We start from the raw sequence: 17,862 nt of genomic DNA, 5'->3' as shown, positions 1-17,862 counted from the left end.
TATTTTCGCACTGAAAAGGGGGAGAAGAGCCTGTCTAAAAATGAAAAAAAAAAATGTTGCAGCAAACCAACAGACAACGGAATTTGATCTGCAGCGTCCGAAGGACGGGGGACTAATCAAGCACTGCACACTGCACAAAAGCTCCGTTTTTTTTAAATCTATCTAGCCTGCTTAGCTATTTTAAGAATAAATCTCAAGGGGTCATCGCTGAACGTGGGTTTTCAATTCAGTTGAAAAGGGCTTGCTGTATGAGGCGCTTTCACACCTCTGCATGGTTAAGTTCCTGGGCTGTCTGGACGGGGAACTTTTATAACTTGTGCCCACTCTCTGTCACTTCATGACAGAACTACAGGACTCTCAAGTTTCATCAAACGTTTGGAGTGAGATTACATTAGGGGTGAAACGGTCTCACGGTCAATGCGTGAGACGTGAGAGCCCTGGAACTAGGACCTTAAATTTATGCCTAATAAAAATGGGAGACGCAAAAAGCACGTAGGGCCTATAGATTAAACTTCACACACAATTCTAAATAACAGGTTAAACTTCACTCATAATTCCTAATGAATAACTTAACAGAATAACTTTTTCATCCACTATTGTTTTTGGGTAGCAATGTAGTTAAAAATTATATGTGAAGTTTAACCTGCGAGCTTTTTGCGTCTCCCATGTTTATTTAGCATTAAGGTCCTAAAGTTCTGTTGTGCAGTGTGAAAGTGGGTAGGAGTCTAAAAGTTGGAAATGCCCTGATTTACCTTTAGATTTACTATTAAAATAGCCAAGAACATTGTGCATTTGTTTTGAAACCTTAGTTTTTCATCTGGGTGCACAAGACTTCAAACTTTATTGTGCACTGTGCAGCGCTTCAATACTCCCCTGGCCTTCAGGCAGTGCAAGTTCCGCTCTGTTACACAGTCTGTATGTTGATGTAATTGGTATGACACATCATTTTCCATTCGCAGACTGGCACTGCTCTCCTTTTCATAGCTCTGGGTGATTGGACCTAACGGTGCCAGTGGTCCGAAGGTTAGAGCTGCAAGGCAGGGAATAATCCAAGATGGGATGATCATTTAGGTTTTGTTAAATGGGGTATCATCTGGGATTTGGGATATTGTAATATGATAGACACAAATTCTACGCTACACTATGTGGTCCTAAAGGTGAGAAGTGAGAATTTATTTTGATTAAATCATAAATGGTGATTAATAATACTAATGATATTTAATAGTCAATGGCTAAATGCCTGTTTTCTTGAACATGATTTTCGTGTTGATAATACTTAAGTGTATATGTAAGGAAAGAAAAGCCCCAGGCAAACCTGACTTAGCCTCTGATCTTTTCAATAGCTAGATATGTCACTGGTCTTGATTGTTTTCTCTTTAGTGCTATATACTGTAGTGCTATATCCCTCCAATGAAACGCATCTCCTGTAGGCAGCGCGCGGTTTTCTTCGGTTCGAAGGGGAAACATAAGTAGTTCCGTCTATTTAAATGTACCACGGAAATAGGAAACCATCTTTACATATTTTATAGAAATAGCCTATATCACTCGTTCACATCTCAAAATATGCATTTAACCCATATGGAAACGATGAGCCTACGAACAAGGAAATACTTGGCTTTATTCACTAAAACGAAGAATATTACACACTCTGATCTCTTATGCAGTTAGTTATTTACTTTTCTCCACAATGAAGATAAATTTTGGTACAACGATCTGAAATAGCGAAACGAAAAGATTTTTTAATGACACAATACCTGCCTCTACTCATGGGTCGTGACCCAAATTTGGGTCCCAGGAAATTCTGAAAGAGCTGCAAGACAGAGTTGGAAATGCAAGCATTTTAAAACCAGCCCGCTCTAATGCTGATCCACGATCAGATTTCCCAGCCCCAATCTTAGAATTAACCTATATAAATGGGTATTGGGTCTGCAACTGCTTAGCACAAAATTATTGAACACAACCAATCCAAGAAGTCAAACCACAGATGCTTAATTTAAAATTCATTGGCACAACAAATGAGGTTTGTGTGATAGGCATCAATTGTTGTAAATTGCAGAGTGCACTGCACACTTGATCTTGGCCTTAATGTAGACCTATACTTGACATAGGGTCACGACTGAGCTGGCATGGTAAAAATTAGGTCGCAGTGCAAAAGGGTTGAGAACCACTGCTTTAGATAATAGCTACCTAAGGACTAGCAGAAGAGCAAATAGGACCCTCATCCTCTGCATTTTTCCATCACGAAGCACAAATCCCCATGATGAGCCATGGGCCTGACTCTGAGTGGTGCTTTTTTTTTTTTTTTTTTTTAGCATTTTTTAGCATGCCAAACCAGACAAATTCCTGGAAATGTACACCTTTTTTTATTACAACGAATCACAAAATAAGTTATACAGCTTATATCATTCATGTTAAGAAACAGAAAAATCCATAAACATGAACCTTATAACTGTCTTAATGGCATAATTGAATTATTATTGCACTATAATTACTCTCTTTCACTCCTTGACTTTCTCACGCCGTTCTTCTCTGCTCCTCATGTGACCGTTGGTGAAAAACGAATGAGATGACACCGTCCCAAGAGGCCTGCAGGACGGCATCTGCCAAGCCCCTCTTGTTGGAGCAGTGGTGCCACTGGGAGAGGTCGCTGGTGCAGTCAGAGTCCTCCGGTGGAGGGCGTACTTGTAGCTCATTCACGCAGCGCTTGCAGCGGAACCTGGGGTAAAATCATAAAAATGATTGTGATTCAGGTTCCGATTCACAGCGATTCCTCTTTAGCCTCTGCAGACGAAGTGTGAGGCAGTGAACTTCACTCACTTAGTGTGTGTATCGCTATTAGTATCCTCAGCCAATGAGAAAAGCTCTCTTAGCTCCCCCAGCGAGAAGTGCCTCTCAACGTTCTGCTCCTCGTCCACTACGCAGCTGCTTAGGGCTTTTTTATGAGCTTGCCTCTGCAGGATCTTCTCTTCGATTGTGCCGGTCTGGATGCGTGAGGAGAGAAAAATCGGTCAGGTGGACGTCCAAAGACACAGGAGGACAACGCTCCCTGCCACATCTAAATAAGTGCACCAAACATGCTGTGGTGGACTGTAACGCCCTCAGATGTGCAAACAAAAATTAGGCTACTGCATTAAGGAGAAGCTAGTCAATATCAGATAAGGCCATACTTCACTTTTCCTCATGTGTTTTTGGTTTCACAAGGGGGGGGGGGGAGAAGTAATGTAAATTTCATCTTCAGGGGTTGGCTGCGGATGGTGCTCGTATAGCCCCCATTTTTGTCTAGCGGAAACCGTGCACATCGTGTATGTGCAAGTAGGTGGCATGTATGTAAAGTTTGCCCTTTCAATCTGTTTAGTTCACAGCAATAAAACATCTCTGGAAACCTTGTCTCATTTATATTTGTTGAAGATTAATAATATATTCCACATATGTCGATTATAATTTATAATTAATCACAAGAATCAAGTAGTACTCTCAATGAGAAATGTGACTGGGCAGAGGTAAATAGTAAAATATTAAACATATTTACTGTGTATATTGTTTGAGACAAAGCCAACAGCTGTTAAGTGCTTTAAAAAGTTATGTTTTTATTGTCTTAAAAACCCAAGAAGACTTGAAACTTTCTGTTATAAATCATATCTCTTCCTGCTTCTGTGTAAACTTCATTTAGACCAAGATGATATCTGCCCCCTGCTGGTCTGGAGGAATATCATTGCAGTACGCATGCACTGACCAAGACGATCTGCATCCACGGTATGAACACTCGGATGACTGTCTCCCAAGCAGAAGCGCACGAAAGCACACAAGGAAAGCGTAAAGTATGAACTAGGCTTGAGGCAGCTGTATAATAAGAGCGTTTAAAGGTCTGACAGGTTAGGACATCACTGCCTAGCAATGAACATACAACACACAGATTGTACAACACACTAATAAATTTATAAATATGTTGTATATTTTATGTTTTAATTTCCAGTATTATGGGGGGGGGGGGGGGTGATTGTTAGTGTGTAGCATTGTTGCTTTGCACTTCCAGGGTTCAAATCCCTCCCCTATTCTATGCGGAATTTCTCTCTGTCTAGCGTGCATTTTGTCTGAGTACCGTACTCCAGTTTCCTCTCAAGGTCTTAGGTACTGTGCAGTGTTGCACTGTACTGTACTGCACAGTTAGTTTCACAAACAAGTTCCTCTTTAATGTAACGTAGGGCAGTACAGGACACATAAGAATTTTTCTATACTTTGTGTAATACTTATGCAGGATGTCTTTACTGCCATACCAAGTTTAAATTAATTCTAGTAGTCTTGAAATTATTAGCATTGAAGCTAAAAATAAAGAACAGGATAAAAATAAGGATTTTTGAAATGTATTCCATTTTACTCCATTAGATATAGTATTTTAATAGTGAAATTATGAATAATTCAGCAATTGCAAATTTACCATTATTAAGGGCTTTTTAAAAGCAATCTATGTTGCTTTGATTGATATCTTTTTTAACATTGTTGTTGCCGTTTATTTACTTTTAGTTTTCTAGTATGCACCCTGAGGCAGAATACTGGATTAGCTATTATAGAATTTGCATGGATTATCATTTTAGTCTTGTAGGATGCCTTAGATAACCGTTTGGTGGCCCACTTCACTTACCGTGATCAGTCGGTATATATAGCAGGTCTTTTTCTGTCCGTCCCTCCAGATACGGGCCATTGCCTGCTCATCATTGGCTGGATTCCAGTCCGGGTCAAACATTACAAGGCGGTTAGCACCAATTAGGTTCAAGCCACAGCCTCCCGCTTTGCTGCTCAGCATAAAAATGAACTCAGGACTCTAGACATAAAAAGGACACTTTGTTAAGCAATGAAAGCTCCTCCAAACATTATACTGCAGAATGCATATAAAGAACAAATTAATCTTTACCGAAGGATTGTTGAATCTTTCCACGACCTTTGCCCTTTTTTTTATAGACATGGTGCCATCCAGTCGTACATACAGGTACCTGTTAATAAAGGTTTAGTCATTGCCCTATTCAGTACTTGAAATCAATGAAAAGCAGTTAGCACTCACATCTCTGTTCAAACGTCAAAAACCTAATTTATTTATAAAGCACATTGTTTGTTGACCAAAAGCACAGCATCACCAAAAGGGAAAAGGAAAAGAAATTAAATTGAGGTACGAGAGAAGATAAAATCGTCGTGTAAACACAGACAGCAAAGAAACAGAAGATGTTAGTAGTACTGACTGAAGGGAACTTGTCAAACTATTAATATGACTTAAAGGCTAGAGAGCAAAAATGTCTGAGACAGGATTTTAAAACATGCGGAAGCATATCTGCTGGCCAGGGGGAGACCATTCCACACTCTGGGGGCCACAACAAAGAATGTATGTCACCTTTTAGTTTCTGTTTGGGACGAGAGATTATGAGAAAACCCATTTCTGATGAGCTGAGAGGCCTGGAGGCTGTGTAGGAACATATGAGTTCTGAAGTGGATGAGGGGGCTATGCCATTTAAGGCTTTAAAAGACAAACAGGAGGACCTTAAAACTGATCCCAAGGTGGACTGGGAACCAGTGAAGAGAGGCCAGAGTAGGGTTATGCGATCTCTTTTTCTGGAGCCAGTGAGAAGCCTCGCTGAAGGTGGGGACAGGGATGACTGGTTGATTCTGGGGTACAGGGAGTTGCAATAATCAGGCCTTGAGGTGATGAATGCATAGATGACTATTTAATGGTGACTTGATGAGAGAAATGGTATAATTTTTGAGATGGTTCTGAGCTGGAAGAAACTGGATTTGACAACCGCATGAACCTATTTGTCAAACTTGAGAGCAGATCCAAAAATTACTCCAAGGTTCTTGGCAAATGGCTTAATGAAGCAAGATATTTGATCTAGGTTACTGGAGATCTGTGTAAAGGAGTCAAGTGGGCTAAAAACGACAATGTCTGATTTGGTTTCATTGAGTTTGAGAAAATTCTGAGTCACCCAGCATTCAATATCATCAAGGCAACTAACTAGGCTTTGTAGCTGTGGCCAAAGATTCAGCTCTGTTCAGTACAGTTCAGTAGCTGATATCTCAACTAACTTCACATATTGCTTTGCCTTTGGTCCTGAGAAATGGACTGCAATTTGCTATATCTCCTCTTTCAGATCAAAAACAAAAAAAAACATTTCAATACCACCCAGGCAGGAAGGGGAGATAAGCACAACAAATAGTCCTCGTAAAATTCCAGTAAAGTCCTTATCTCATCGACAGCATCTGTATGATTCTGAAATCTTGGTCTTGAAATCAAGGGAGAAGGAATTTACCATTTGTTTTGTTAGGGTGGTTAACAATATGGTGGAGTGGGGGGCAACAACTGTAGCAGGGCAAACCGAGGGGGGGTTAATCCTAAACTAAGTAAACCAGACAGTGCCCAAGGGCAAACAAAAAACACGGAATGCCTTTTTGTTGTTATTGCACCAATGTGCAATGAAATGTAGTGTATCCACTTGAATAGTACTTACAGTATAATCTCCACAGATACATTAACAAAACTAACTAACCCTAAACCCCGTTCAGAGGAGACCAAAGCCGCTGTGTCCATGCGTGCTGCCATTCACGTGCCCTTTTTATTACCCCTCCCTCCCCCTCACTCCTGTTATGGAAATTTGGAGGTAGGAAGGAACAGATGAGTCCAATGGTTTAGCTTGGTTTCATTTATTGAGATATCTTTCTATGCGAGCTCGGGGAGACTCTCCACAGACAGTTCTGAGAAGTTCTCCAAATAGCAAACGTAGTTGCTTTCATTTTATACTGACAGACAAATGACCTTTCTCTGCAACCACAACCGGAAGACCCATATCTGCTTTTGCACATTCTATGCTCAGGACAAGCTTTTCGTCTAGCACAAGCATCTTATATTTACCATATATAGAATAAAAATTCATCTCTTGTCTAGCTTAACATGGGTAAGGTCTAAAACCCCTCCCCAGTCTCTTGCATCTGTTTCTTCGAGCATAGCAACCTTATTTTGCAGCCTAACTTCCTTAGTAACCATCAGACATCATGCTTGGTGGTAATTTTCCACTACACTCCCCCCAAGTGAACATTTCCAAATGACTGCCAGCAATCGGACAGACAGGCCCGGGGATTGGGTTAAGGAATAGGATGCAGGCTTCCTTTTAAACACCATCACTTCTCTTTTAAACTGTTTTTCATTATGGTGGAGGTTGGGTCAACAGAAGCTCTGAACCACTGAGTACTACTCCCAGAAATACATTGCCCCCACAATTTTTAGCATCTTCAACAAAACAGGACCACAACACACACACACACACACACACACACACACACACACACACACACACATGTAGGGTATACATACTTATGGGGACCGCTCATTCATTTCAATGCTAACGCTAACTATGACAACCTTAACCCCTACCCTGCCCTAACCATAAGTAACCTAACAAAATACAAGAGTTTTTGCATTTTTTTCATAGCAGTCACCGATTTTTATAAAAATAGAGTTTTCCCTTTAATGTCCCCATAAGGATAGGTAAACCCGCTCTCACACACACACACATTTCTGATAGGTAATTTCAAACCACCAAGTGACATGAATAGTCTGTCTTTGGATTCATGGGGTACTAGTCAACAGCCCAGAGCACTGAGGTTTAGCTCACGTGAATTGACCGCATCTACAGCCTAGTATAGTGTGTTTAAGTCTTTTTACCTCCGAGATCTGCACAACTTTTCAAAGAGGTCCAAAGTCTGTGTGTAATTGGAGATCAGGACCACTTTATCATTGGTAGTGCTTCTCATCACAGCAAGAATACTGTCAAGGACCAGCATCTTCCCTAGAATACAACCATCCCATTACACACATACTAGGTCATTCCATACAGAGACTACAATATAAATAATATATAAACAAATGATGATTTTACAACAGGACTGGAGCTTTACCAGAAAGCTGTGGCTCCACATCTTTATTGGAGAAACCTGATGGGAACAGCTCCAGCATCCCTTCAAAACCCTCCTCTCCTGCCACACACTTATCATAGATTAAAGCTGGATCTGAATGGTAAAAAATAAACATATAAATTTGACACAACCTGAGCATCAAACTTCAGAGACAGAAAACAACAGATACACAAAATTTTTCAAACCTATATTCTGCTGCAATACAATAATGTCCTTAAGGACTACACAGACTCAAATTTATCTGTATACAGTGGTACCTCAGAACTAAAACTTAATCTGTTCAGAACTCTGGATCCAATCCTAAAAAGTTCGTATGTATGTATGTATGTATGTATGTATATATGTATATACATACATATATATATATATATAAAATTAGAAACCTAATTTAATTTTAGGGCTCTAGTTTATCCCAGAACCGGTGTTGTCCCAAGCTGATACCAAAGACTGGAATCAGGGCCAATCCAGGCATTAAACAAACTGATCAGTATCGACTACTGCAGCCCGATCAAAAACCCGATCTCTAATGTTCCGCATCCGCCTAACTTACGTCAGTACACATAAAATATCAGAGAACAATATTTTCAGTGTGGCACCGGTCCTTTTTGCAGTTTAAAGTCCAACATATTTATTAAACATATGCCAAATTTATACAAATCAGTCAACAACAGCAACAACTTTTGGGGACCACAATGCACCTCTCATTAATATTTTAGGCATACCATTAGTCTGCTTATCAAATTGTGGGCATTGTGGGACAGCAAACATCCACACAGTACCAAAAATCTCACAACCAGACAAATAGGTATGGCTGTTACCTAAAGCCCTGAATATATCTATTTAGATGACATCCTTATGAAAATGAATTGGATTTAAAAAAAAAATAATAATAATAATAATAATAATAATAATAATAATAATAATAAAAACACAAAAATAAGCATACTTACGGTTACAAATCTTTTTGAGGAAGGAAATGGAGGACAAGGCAGACAGACTGATGTTGCCTTGCTGTAGTTTCTCCACTGGTTTTGCTTTCCTTAGGAACTGTTTGTACAGCTCTGTCTGAAGGGGGGTTAACCTGAGGAAAATGAAGATGCAACATATATTGAAAATGTTATCCATCCATCCATCACCACTTCTACAGTTGCAATTTATATTGCTAGAATAATTCCTAAATAACAATGACGGAATAATTTTCATTATATGTTCTAATATAGGTTGGACATCTATCAAGTACAGTAAGGTCTTTTCACATGCTGAGATTTTGTAGAGTCAGGTCATTACCTGCAGCAGACAACCTGCTCAATCTTCACAGGAAGATATTTGGTAAGAATATCTGACGTCCTTCTAATTAAACACCTGAAAAAGAAAAAAAAAAAAAAACAAAAGGCTCGCATCTCTAAATGAGCAAAGCTAAAGTTTCTGGCAAGGCTTCGGTCTGGTAGGTTCCTTACCTGTTAACAATGCTAATTAGGTCCCGGAGTTTCTCCTCCCCGCGCTGCCGGTCTTTATCACTAGCATCAGCGTCCCGTCCCTTAAGAATGGGCACCTCAAAGTGCTTCTTAAACTCCTGAGCCGTTCCTAAACACAAACAACAGCCATTAAAACAAAAACACCCAATAAGAGCTTGGGAATGGAAGCACAAATCATTACCGCCACCATGTGTTCCCACAGTAGCATAAATGGTCAACAGTCAATAGCTTTCACATTAGTGTTTTGTGCTTAAAAGGCAGCTCACCCAAGATACCAGTGTTGACGAAGTGGACCAAGCTAAAGTATTCAAGCAGGTCATTCTGAATGGGTGTTCCTGAGATGAGAACTTTGCGTTTAGCCTTTGTGGAATTCAGAGCTTGATATGTCTGGTTGTCAGCATTCTTCAGTCTGTGACCCTGGGCAACAAAAAGTTATGAATCAACAGTATTTAAATGCACAATCCATATCTGGACCTAGAGGTAGGGGTGTAAAGATGAATTGATGCATTGTGATGAACTGATAATTAAGGTGGCAATTCAACTGCATAGATCTGTACTGTCAGAATTGGTCATAGTTGATTTTTGGGGGCGAAATCCTCCATAAAGATACTCCTACTTCACATGCTGCAGGTAGACTTGCAAAGTAGCAGCACCGACGCACAATTTCCAAAAGGTAGAATGAAAGGGGATGGCTCAATAATATTTATAAAGGAAATGATACATGATACCTTTGTGCTACAATGCTAGTGCAGAATGCTATAATGCTTAAGATATTCTTTGGGGTACAATGCTTTTGGGAAACACCCCTCATTTGTGGTACAAAATGTTTTTTTTTTTTTTTGCTAGCTATGGTAGCGATGCTAAGGAATCATATTCAAATCCACTTGCCTGGAGGCCAGCAATTTACACTTCTACCTACAGGAGAACATTAATGTGACGAAAACATTTATTTTAATATATTATACAAAATAGCAATACCTCATCACAAATGACGAGGCCTACTTCACCCTTGTGCAGGATGCTGGCATGGATACGGAAAGTCTCATAGGAGATGATCAAGATGGGAGATGGTACCCTGAAACCACGCTGGGACATGAAGTTCTCTAAAAATAGAAAAAATACAATAAACAATCTGTAATATACCTAAGTAGAAATTCAGATACAAGCAGAATTTAGGAGATCCACTTGACAGGTGGTTTTGTAAGCAACATTGACATTTCATGGAAACTTGCAAGCTCATTTTAAGCCAGGCTTGGGTGGTGCTACATAAAGCTATTGCAGAGTCAACTTAATTGCAATGAATGATTCTGGACTCAAAGGCATTTTCAGTTTTCTGAACTTTGTTACATCATCTATAGCCAAACATCTACCAAAATTTGTGCAGCTGCTTCAAGTCATCGTGAAGACAAGTGTACCATGTCTTCCCATCCAGATTTAAAACTACATTTCTGTCAAAAAGGGGCAGCCTTTTTTATTCTCTTATCTAATAAAATATGTTGGTTATACTATCAAGGTAAACGCAAACTTTGTGACAATAATTAAACAAACCTTTTCAAAAACATTGGTAAATGTATTTTACTGATGTAAAAAAATATAAATGCTGCAAAAAATATCATGATACAAGTTTTAGTCAGTCATACTGCCCAGGAACAGTGCTGGCAAATAAATGTAATCTGCTTAAATATTGCTGCTGGCCTAATCATCACCCACCGAGTTTTCTGTCCACCTCCTCCTTAGAACCCCCATCGATTGCAAGCGGCTGGATCCTGGAGCCAAGCCACTTGCCCACCTCGTTGTACCAGCCGCGCACGAGGCTGGAGGGTGAGACCACGATCGCTTTGTTGATCTCAGGCTTGCCATCAGGGCTCTGACGCAGAAGAGTCCACATCAAAGTGATACACTGCAGAGTCTTTCCGAGGCCCATTTCATCCGCCATGATGCTGCCGTATGAATTGGGAATGCACCTTCCCGTCACACAGTCCCAGAGGAATTTCACCCCCTGAGCATCAAGGGAAAGAAATATCTTGCATTAAAAAGTGACATGTAAGAACAACAAGTGGACTGACATGCACTTTAACTGGTCTTACTTCTCTCTGATGTGGCCTTAGGACTTTTCCCAACACAGGATCTACAACAACATGGACAGGAAGCTTCTCTCTGCAACAGAAAAATCGTAACTAATTATCCAGCATCAAAAACAGCTTACAATAGGTTTACCTACTGATCAATAGAAAATTCTGAAAATCCACCCACTCACTTTTCAGCATTCAGCTGGTCATGTGCACTCAAGGCAGGAGGCTCGTAGAGCACCAGAGCGTCCTCTTCAAATGGGCTGTGAAGCGGCTTTCGGAGGGTGGCTCGCTTCACGCCTAGTGAACGCACCCCCAGAGGACCTGTGCAGATCACGTCACAAGACAAATTTCATGTCAGTAGAAGGCAATGGCAATAAAAATAACCACAAATAAAAACATACTGACCTGTTTCAGATCGCATGCTTACAAGGGTTTTTGTGTGACTGAGTTATCCATTCCTTTTATACACTAAGAAAGTTCTGACTTTCTAAATTAATTTACAAATGTATCAGAATTCACATACAGTGTGATGACAAAACTATCCAAAAGCGTACTATGGAATGGATGAGAAAGATGTCATATGGTTTGAGTTCACTCACAAGTAGTTTATAAGATCATTTGCTGAGAGGTTCAAGAGAAAAGTAACAAAACAAAGGAAAAAATTCAAAGAAAGGAGGCAGAGTCCAGCCAGGCTTACTCCAGTGTCTCCCCCACTAAGAGGTTTCCATTGCACTTACACACTGCCCGGCCAAAAGAAAAAAAGTCGCCATTTGAATTTATATCAGCAAATACTTAAGAGCCAATGACTGGATCACTATTACAGCTCAGCAACATTATGCAGTAATAAAGTAAAGTCAGCTGAGTACCTGAATCTACTGATTGGCCAGGTTACACCTCCATCTATCATCAATGGATTTTTTTCTTCCCTGTTGGCATGGGCATATTCCAGGACAAGAATGCCAAGATTCATTGGGTTTGAATTATCAAAGATTGGTTCAGGGAGCATGAGGAATCATTTTCACGCATGACTTGATCACTACAGAGCTGTGACCTTAACCTCACTGAAAGTCTTTGGGATGTGCTGAAGGAGGCTTTATGGAGTGGTTCAACTCACTTGTCAATACAGGATCTTGATGAGAAATTTATGCAAATCTGAATGAAAATAAAGGGTGAGATGTTGCATAAGCTTGTGGAAACAATGCCATGACAAATGTGCGCCAGAATCAAAGCTAATGGTGGTCCAACGAAAAATTCAAATGGTGACTCCATGATACACCATGTCCATTGTGTGATATTATACTCTCATATGTACCGCATTAACTACTCAGGAAAGAGAAGTCACATTGTCACCAGATTCCCAGCTGGATCAAGACAACGTACAAGTGACCTTAAATGGCAAAGAGGATTTTTAGTCCCCATATCTTGGGGCCAGTCTTACCCGCAAAGGGCCGGTGTGTATGCGGGTTTTCGCTGCAACTCCCTAATTAGATTACTAATTAGAGGACTGATTGGCTGAAGAGTCCTCACACCTGGGTTTGAACAGCTGACCTACAGGTTATCCCAAAAACATGCATACACACCGGCCCTTTGCGGGTAAGACTGGCCACCCCTGTCTTAGAGCAAGACACATCATTTAGTCCTAATCTCACTCAAACTCAAGCTAACTCAGACTGAGCAATTCTAACAGATTATTGACAAACAAATTCTAAATTCCTGACATGGCTGGGATGTTTACTTTACGGCTGCTATATATGTATATGTGTATGCACTACCATTTGTGCACTAGTCAGCACTAACTTCCAGCAAGACAGCCATCTTAACAAGACACATCAGTCTATCACATCACTGAAACAAATGCAATTCCACCATATCATGATAGTCTTAAGTACTGAAAACCTATATCAAACAAATGCACACCAAGGTTTATCGAGTTAGCAAAGCACAGCAATGGTGGCTTGATGGTTAAGGAAGCGCACTTGTAATTGAAAGATTGCAGGTTCGAATCCCCGACCAGCAAAGGCACCACTGAGGTACCCTGAGCAAGGTACCGTCCCCAAGCACTGCTCCCCAGGTGCTGAATTAGCTGCCCCTGCTATGTCACAAAAGTCACATATGGGTTAAACGCAGAGGACACATTTCGTTGTTGCGCACTGTGTGCTGTGGTGTGTTGACAATGAGGACTGATCTAAAATTCAAATGCTACTGTTTCGGTAATATCATGGAAGAAATAAGCAATCCCTCAGAGGAAACGTCAATGAGGAAAGCGACATCTCCGAGCCACAACATCTTTTAAAAAGGAAATATTTTGGATAAACAAGGTAAACAGGTGGCAGTACTGTTTGCAGATTAAAGTCCAACATGCAACAGACTTGTGATGTGTTCTGTAAACTCTGCTGAAAACTTGTGTCAACATTAATAGGAAATACCGTGAACGTTTTTCACCACACGAAGCACTGGTATCCAGTAGAACATACAGAATGCAAGTGCTAACAGTCACAAACACTAGCAATTTGGGTTTCCACTTCCAATCTGAAGAAATATGGGACAAATTACACCCTTAATTTGTTAAAAACAGGACACAGCATTTTACTTATCACTACAGGATGGTGACCATCAATGTCAAACCTAGTCCCTAGAACAAGCAGCAAGGCCTCAAGAGGAAAAAAAACAGGGGAAAAAAACAAAGAAAAAAAAACATTCTGCTGCTGTTGTCTAGTGTCTTGAATTAATTATATGGTGATAATTATCAATAACCACTGACTGATATGGGAAAAAAATCCTGATAAAATCTTTATGAATGCAGAATGGAGTCCGACAGTGACCAAAACACTGGTATTACCGTATGTGTCTGGACAGAGGGTGTATGATAATTTTTTGAACATTTTTAAGTGTGATTATTTTATTTCAGCCTGAAGCTTCATGCAGCACAGCAGTGATATACCGCAGTACCAATAAGAGAAATCCTTGCATCTGTGTCTTACCTGTGTAGTTAGGAATGGGGACTTTAAAAGGCTTTGAAAGGATATTGCAAACTTGAGCTTCCTAGAAACAGAGTATATTTGAACACTTTGTTAGCAGAACTCACAAGACAAGAGTATATATGACAAGAGACAAAACAACAGACACTGCGTAAGTGTCACTCACAGTGTTAGGAGATGCCGGTGTGTTTGTCAGCTGTGTTAAGGGGTTTCGAATAGGGGAGAGGCAGCTTCCTCCAAATACCCTCTCATCTTTACTTCGCTTTGGGGTCTGTAACAATCGAAGTTCAACATCACCAATACCTCAGTCCTAGAAATGCAGTAATTTCACATATCTATAAAAAAATATATGGGATAAAACCCTGATTTTTTTTAAAAAATAATGTACATTAAAATAGTTAAGCCAAACTAAAACTGACAATTTATCATATTGCGCGCCAAGAGGTTTTGCCCTGGATTACAGTCCTCTACAGCCTACATTCATCCATGCATTATATGCTACTTTAACTCCGTAACTCCTTCTGGAGCCTATCAGCGCGAGGACAGGACACAAGCAAACCCGGGATGGAATTCATGGTCCTTCCCTCATATTTCCTTTCAATTAAGATTTAGCCAAGTGGTTCTCAAATGTTTTACACCTCATACCACCACAGAAAATATTAGACTCTCCACGAGCAACCATTTTGATCAACATTTAAATACAGAAATACCACCCAACACCACTAGAGGGAGTTTATAGTTTGAGAGCTATTGATTTAACCATGGAACAAATTAGCTTTACGCACAAAAAACATTCACTTTCTTTAATGACATGAGGACGACATCTGCCAACGTCAGTCAACAGAGGTGTTGTCACCAATCAGAGCCCTTTCTGTTTGTTATGTGACAAATGGCACTGGTCATAGTTCCCTGGTTCTGTTGACGTGAGGTTCTCTCTGGATTCTTCCCGTTTCCCTCCACAGTCCAAAAACATGCTGAGGTGAATTGGAGCCACCACAATTGTCCATAGGTAGGAATGGTGTATGAATGGTGTGTGTGCCTAGTGATGGGTTGGCGCCCCGTACTGGGTTGCGCCCATAATTGACAGGATAGGTTCTGGAACCCAGTGACCCCACATAAGACTAGCAGGTACAGGAAATGTATGGATGGACAGCCTAAAACCTGCACAAATATAATGGCACAATTTTACAATTATGGTTTTATACCATGACAGTGGCAAGATGTTTAGTATGACAATAAATTATCTTCATACATGTCTCAAATCATATGGCTTTCGAACTAGTTAAATTAAACTTTAAGAAAGTTTTTTTTTTTTTAAACTGGGGGAATACAATGCCATGTTACTACGGAGAAGAAAAGCAAACACACCCTGTGAAGCATATGGTTTTACCAGGCAGTGTCAATATATACCGTCCATCCATTTTCCAATAGATTTTCCAAACAGGCGGGGGGGGGTCTGTAGCCTGTACTAGATGAGGTGGGATGCCAATCATTCTCAAGACTCAGACACAATGGACAATTTAGAGATGTCAGATACCCTACTTGCATGCCTTTGGACTGCAGGAGGAAACTAAAGAATATGCAGACTGAGGTGAATGTTTTGATTAAATACCCTATATTAGTAATAGTTTTATTGCCATGTGTATTCTGTCTTGTGTATTTTATCTGAATACTTCTACTCTGTGCAATGACTCTAATGTATTCAGAGAAAACAACAGAATTCTTGTGCTACTGCGTTTCTCTTGATTTAACACTCCATCCACCCGTCTTCGGTATCTACTTGTCCTATTCAAGATTGAGGGAATTGGGAGCCTATCCCAAAAGCTACAGGTCCCATATTTCAACACTCAAAAATCTCTTTTTGGGATGAGAACAATTCAGATGATCAGTTGTTGCCATCTTTGTTATTAACACGACATCCGCCTTAAGTACTCCAGATTTGTAATGCAAAATCTTGTGCTTTGTCTTGAACCCAAAGAGCGGTACATATAAAACCATACACGACAGCCCTCTAATGGTCACCTGTGGTAGTACGGTTGCCCAGTTAAACCCCTGTATACCACTCAGTTCTGCCATTCTAACACTCCTGTTAAGACAGGAGTTTACTAAGGCTCGTATCATTTTAAACCTTAGATACTTTTTAATTGCACTAGTTTCCTAGATTTCATATGGCCCGCAAAGAAATATCACATCTATCAATAATGTACGCCCGTCTAATCTTATTACAAAAATTTGTTTAAATGACTTTTCCATTTTGATAAAACAGCGTGTTATGAGCCTTTTTTTATCCATTTATAGAGATCAGCCGTTTTATTTTGTTTATCCGTAGTTATATTTCATTAAGGCCGTAGAATATCGATTTGTTTTGTCTGTAAATATCCTTTCTTTAAGAAATTAAAAAGTTGGCAACGGAAAAATTATAGTGCGTTACGAATTTGGCCATGATATTGAAGCTACTGTGATCTCCAATCTTTTTATACCCACATTCTGCTTCGTCTTAGCAAGATGCATGCAAAGTACACCGTTCTCAATACTTACTTCTTCCGGGTGCCAGTCCGCATCCGAATCGTCACTTTTTCGTTTTACTACTTGGCTTGGTGCAAAACTTCTCCTCTGTAAAGACAAGGAGCATGGACGCAAAACATACTCGACCTTAATAGATTACTTTTGATATTAAGAAAACTATTTACCGGCTACGGACGGTTAAAATGTTAAGCATTCTTACCATTCTCTCCTGTGATGATTGACTTCAATAAATGCAAAGATGCAAACGTTTTTTGCTAAGATGTAGGTTTGCTCCCGACATATCATTTTTCTCTAACATTAAAAGTAAAAAAAACACTGAAATCACCGCTGTTAGATCATAACTGGTTACATTTCTTAAATAGACCGCGTTTGCGCTCCCGCAACTGCCGTCGGAAACATCAAGAAACTTCCGGTTTCCCCGTTTCAAAATAAGAGTATTATTCAGAAATTTTCGTCTTCCATCTGCTCATCCACCTTTACATTACCTTTCAGTCCAGCTCTTTCTGAGTCCTAAGATCTAGAGGTTTCCACTGTTCCAATCTGGAATAAGTTGGTACATACTTGTTCGGGATCTAAATTTTTTGTAACTTGAATTTTAGTTTGAATGTTATGTTGATTGTGCTGCAGGTCTGGACCTATGTCACTTTTTTGACGAAAGACTTGCACAACGGCGTGAAAGTTTGGACCACTGTAAAATACCCTGATCTGCTATGACGTCCTGTCTTACAATATATGATATTGTCACTTACTTTGTATTGAAAAATAACTATTGGAGATTGGTGCCCGCGTGTGTTACAATATATTTGTACAATATATTTGGGGTTACAAAATTATAGTATTATACAATTTTGTAGTAAA

The 17,862-nt window shown here is 39.9% G+C and overlaps 1 protein-coding gene and 1 long non-coding RNA gene across 2 annotated transcripts; one reads left to right on the top strand and one right to left on the bottom strand.

Moving 5' to 3' along the window:
- Nucleotides 1–2,340: 2,340 nt before the first annotated feature.
- rad54l (RAD54 like) lies at nt 2,341–17,411 on the bottom strand. Its single transcript, XM_023807405.2, has 18 exons — nt 17,204–17,411; nt 17,017–17,091; nt 14,645–14,749; nt 14,482–14,542; nt 11,686–11,821; nt 11,516–11,585; nt 11,139–11,427; nt 10,407–10,531; nt 9,695–9,845; nt 9,411–9,537; nt 9,241–9,315; nt 8,904–9,034; nt 7,936–8,046; nt 7,703–7,826; nt 4,910–4,988; nt 4,640–4,819; nt 2,818–2,981; nt 2,341–2,716 (listed from the first exon to the last, which is right to left on the bottom strand). The coding sequence occupies exons 1-18, from the start codon at nt 17,204–17,206 to the stop codon at nt 2,515–2,517; spliced, it is 2,208 nt and encodes a 735-aa protein (XP_023663173.2). The 5' UTR covers nt 17,207–17,411; the 3' UTR covers nt 2,341–2,514.
- Nucleotides 2,588–11,294, top strand: LOC111841570 (uncharacterized). Its single transcript, XR_002837707.2, has 3 exons — nt 2,588–2,721; nt 3,671–3,753; nt 11,166–11,294. It is a non-coding gene; the product is annotated as an uncharacterized lncRNA (long non-coding RNA).
- Nucleotides 17,412–17,862: the final 451 nt, after the last annotated feature.

This window comes from Paramormyrops kingsleyae, chromosome 1 (genome assembly GCF_048594095.1).
Source record: "Paramormyrops kingsleyae isolate MSU_618 chromosome 1, PKINGS_0.4, whole genome shotgun sequence".
NCBI classification, from domain to species: Eukaryota; Metazoa; Chordata; class Actinopteri; order Osteoglossiformes; family Mormyridae; genus Paramormyrops; species Paramormyrops kingsleyae.
This window is presented reverse-complemented; position numbering and strand designations above follow the sequence as displayed.

Coding starts and splice junctions, on each gene's coding strand:
- rad54l (XM_023807405.2), bottom strand. Junction 10,532..11,138: donor GGAGGTGGACAGAAAACTCG/GTGGGTGATGAT, acceptor TTCTATTTTTAG/AGAACTTCATGTCCCAGCGT. Junction 9,035..9,240: donor GAGCAGGTTGTCTGCTGCAG/GTAATGACCTGA, acceptor CATTTTCCTCAG/GTTAACCCCCCTTCAGACAG.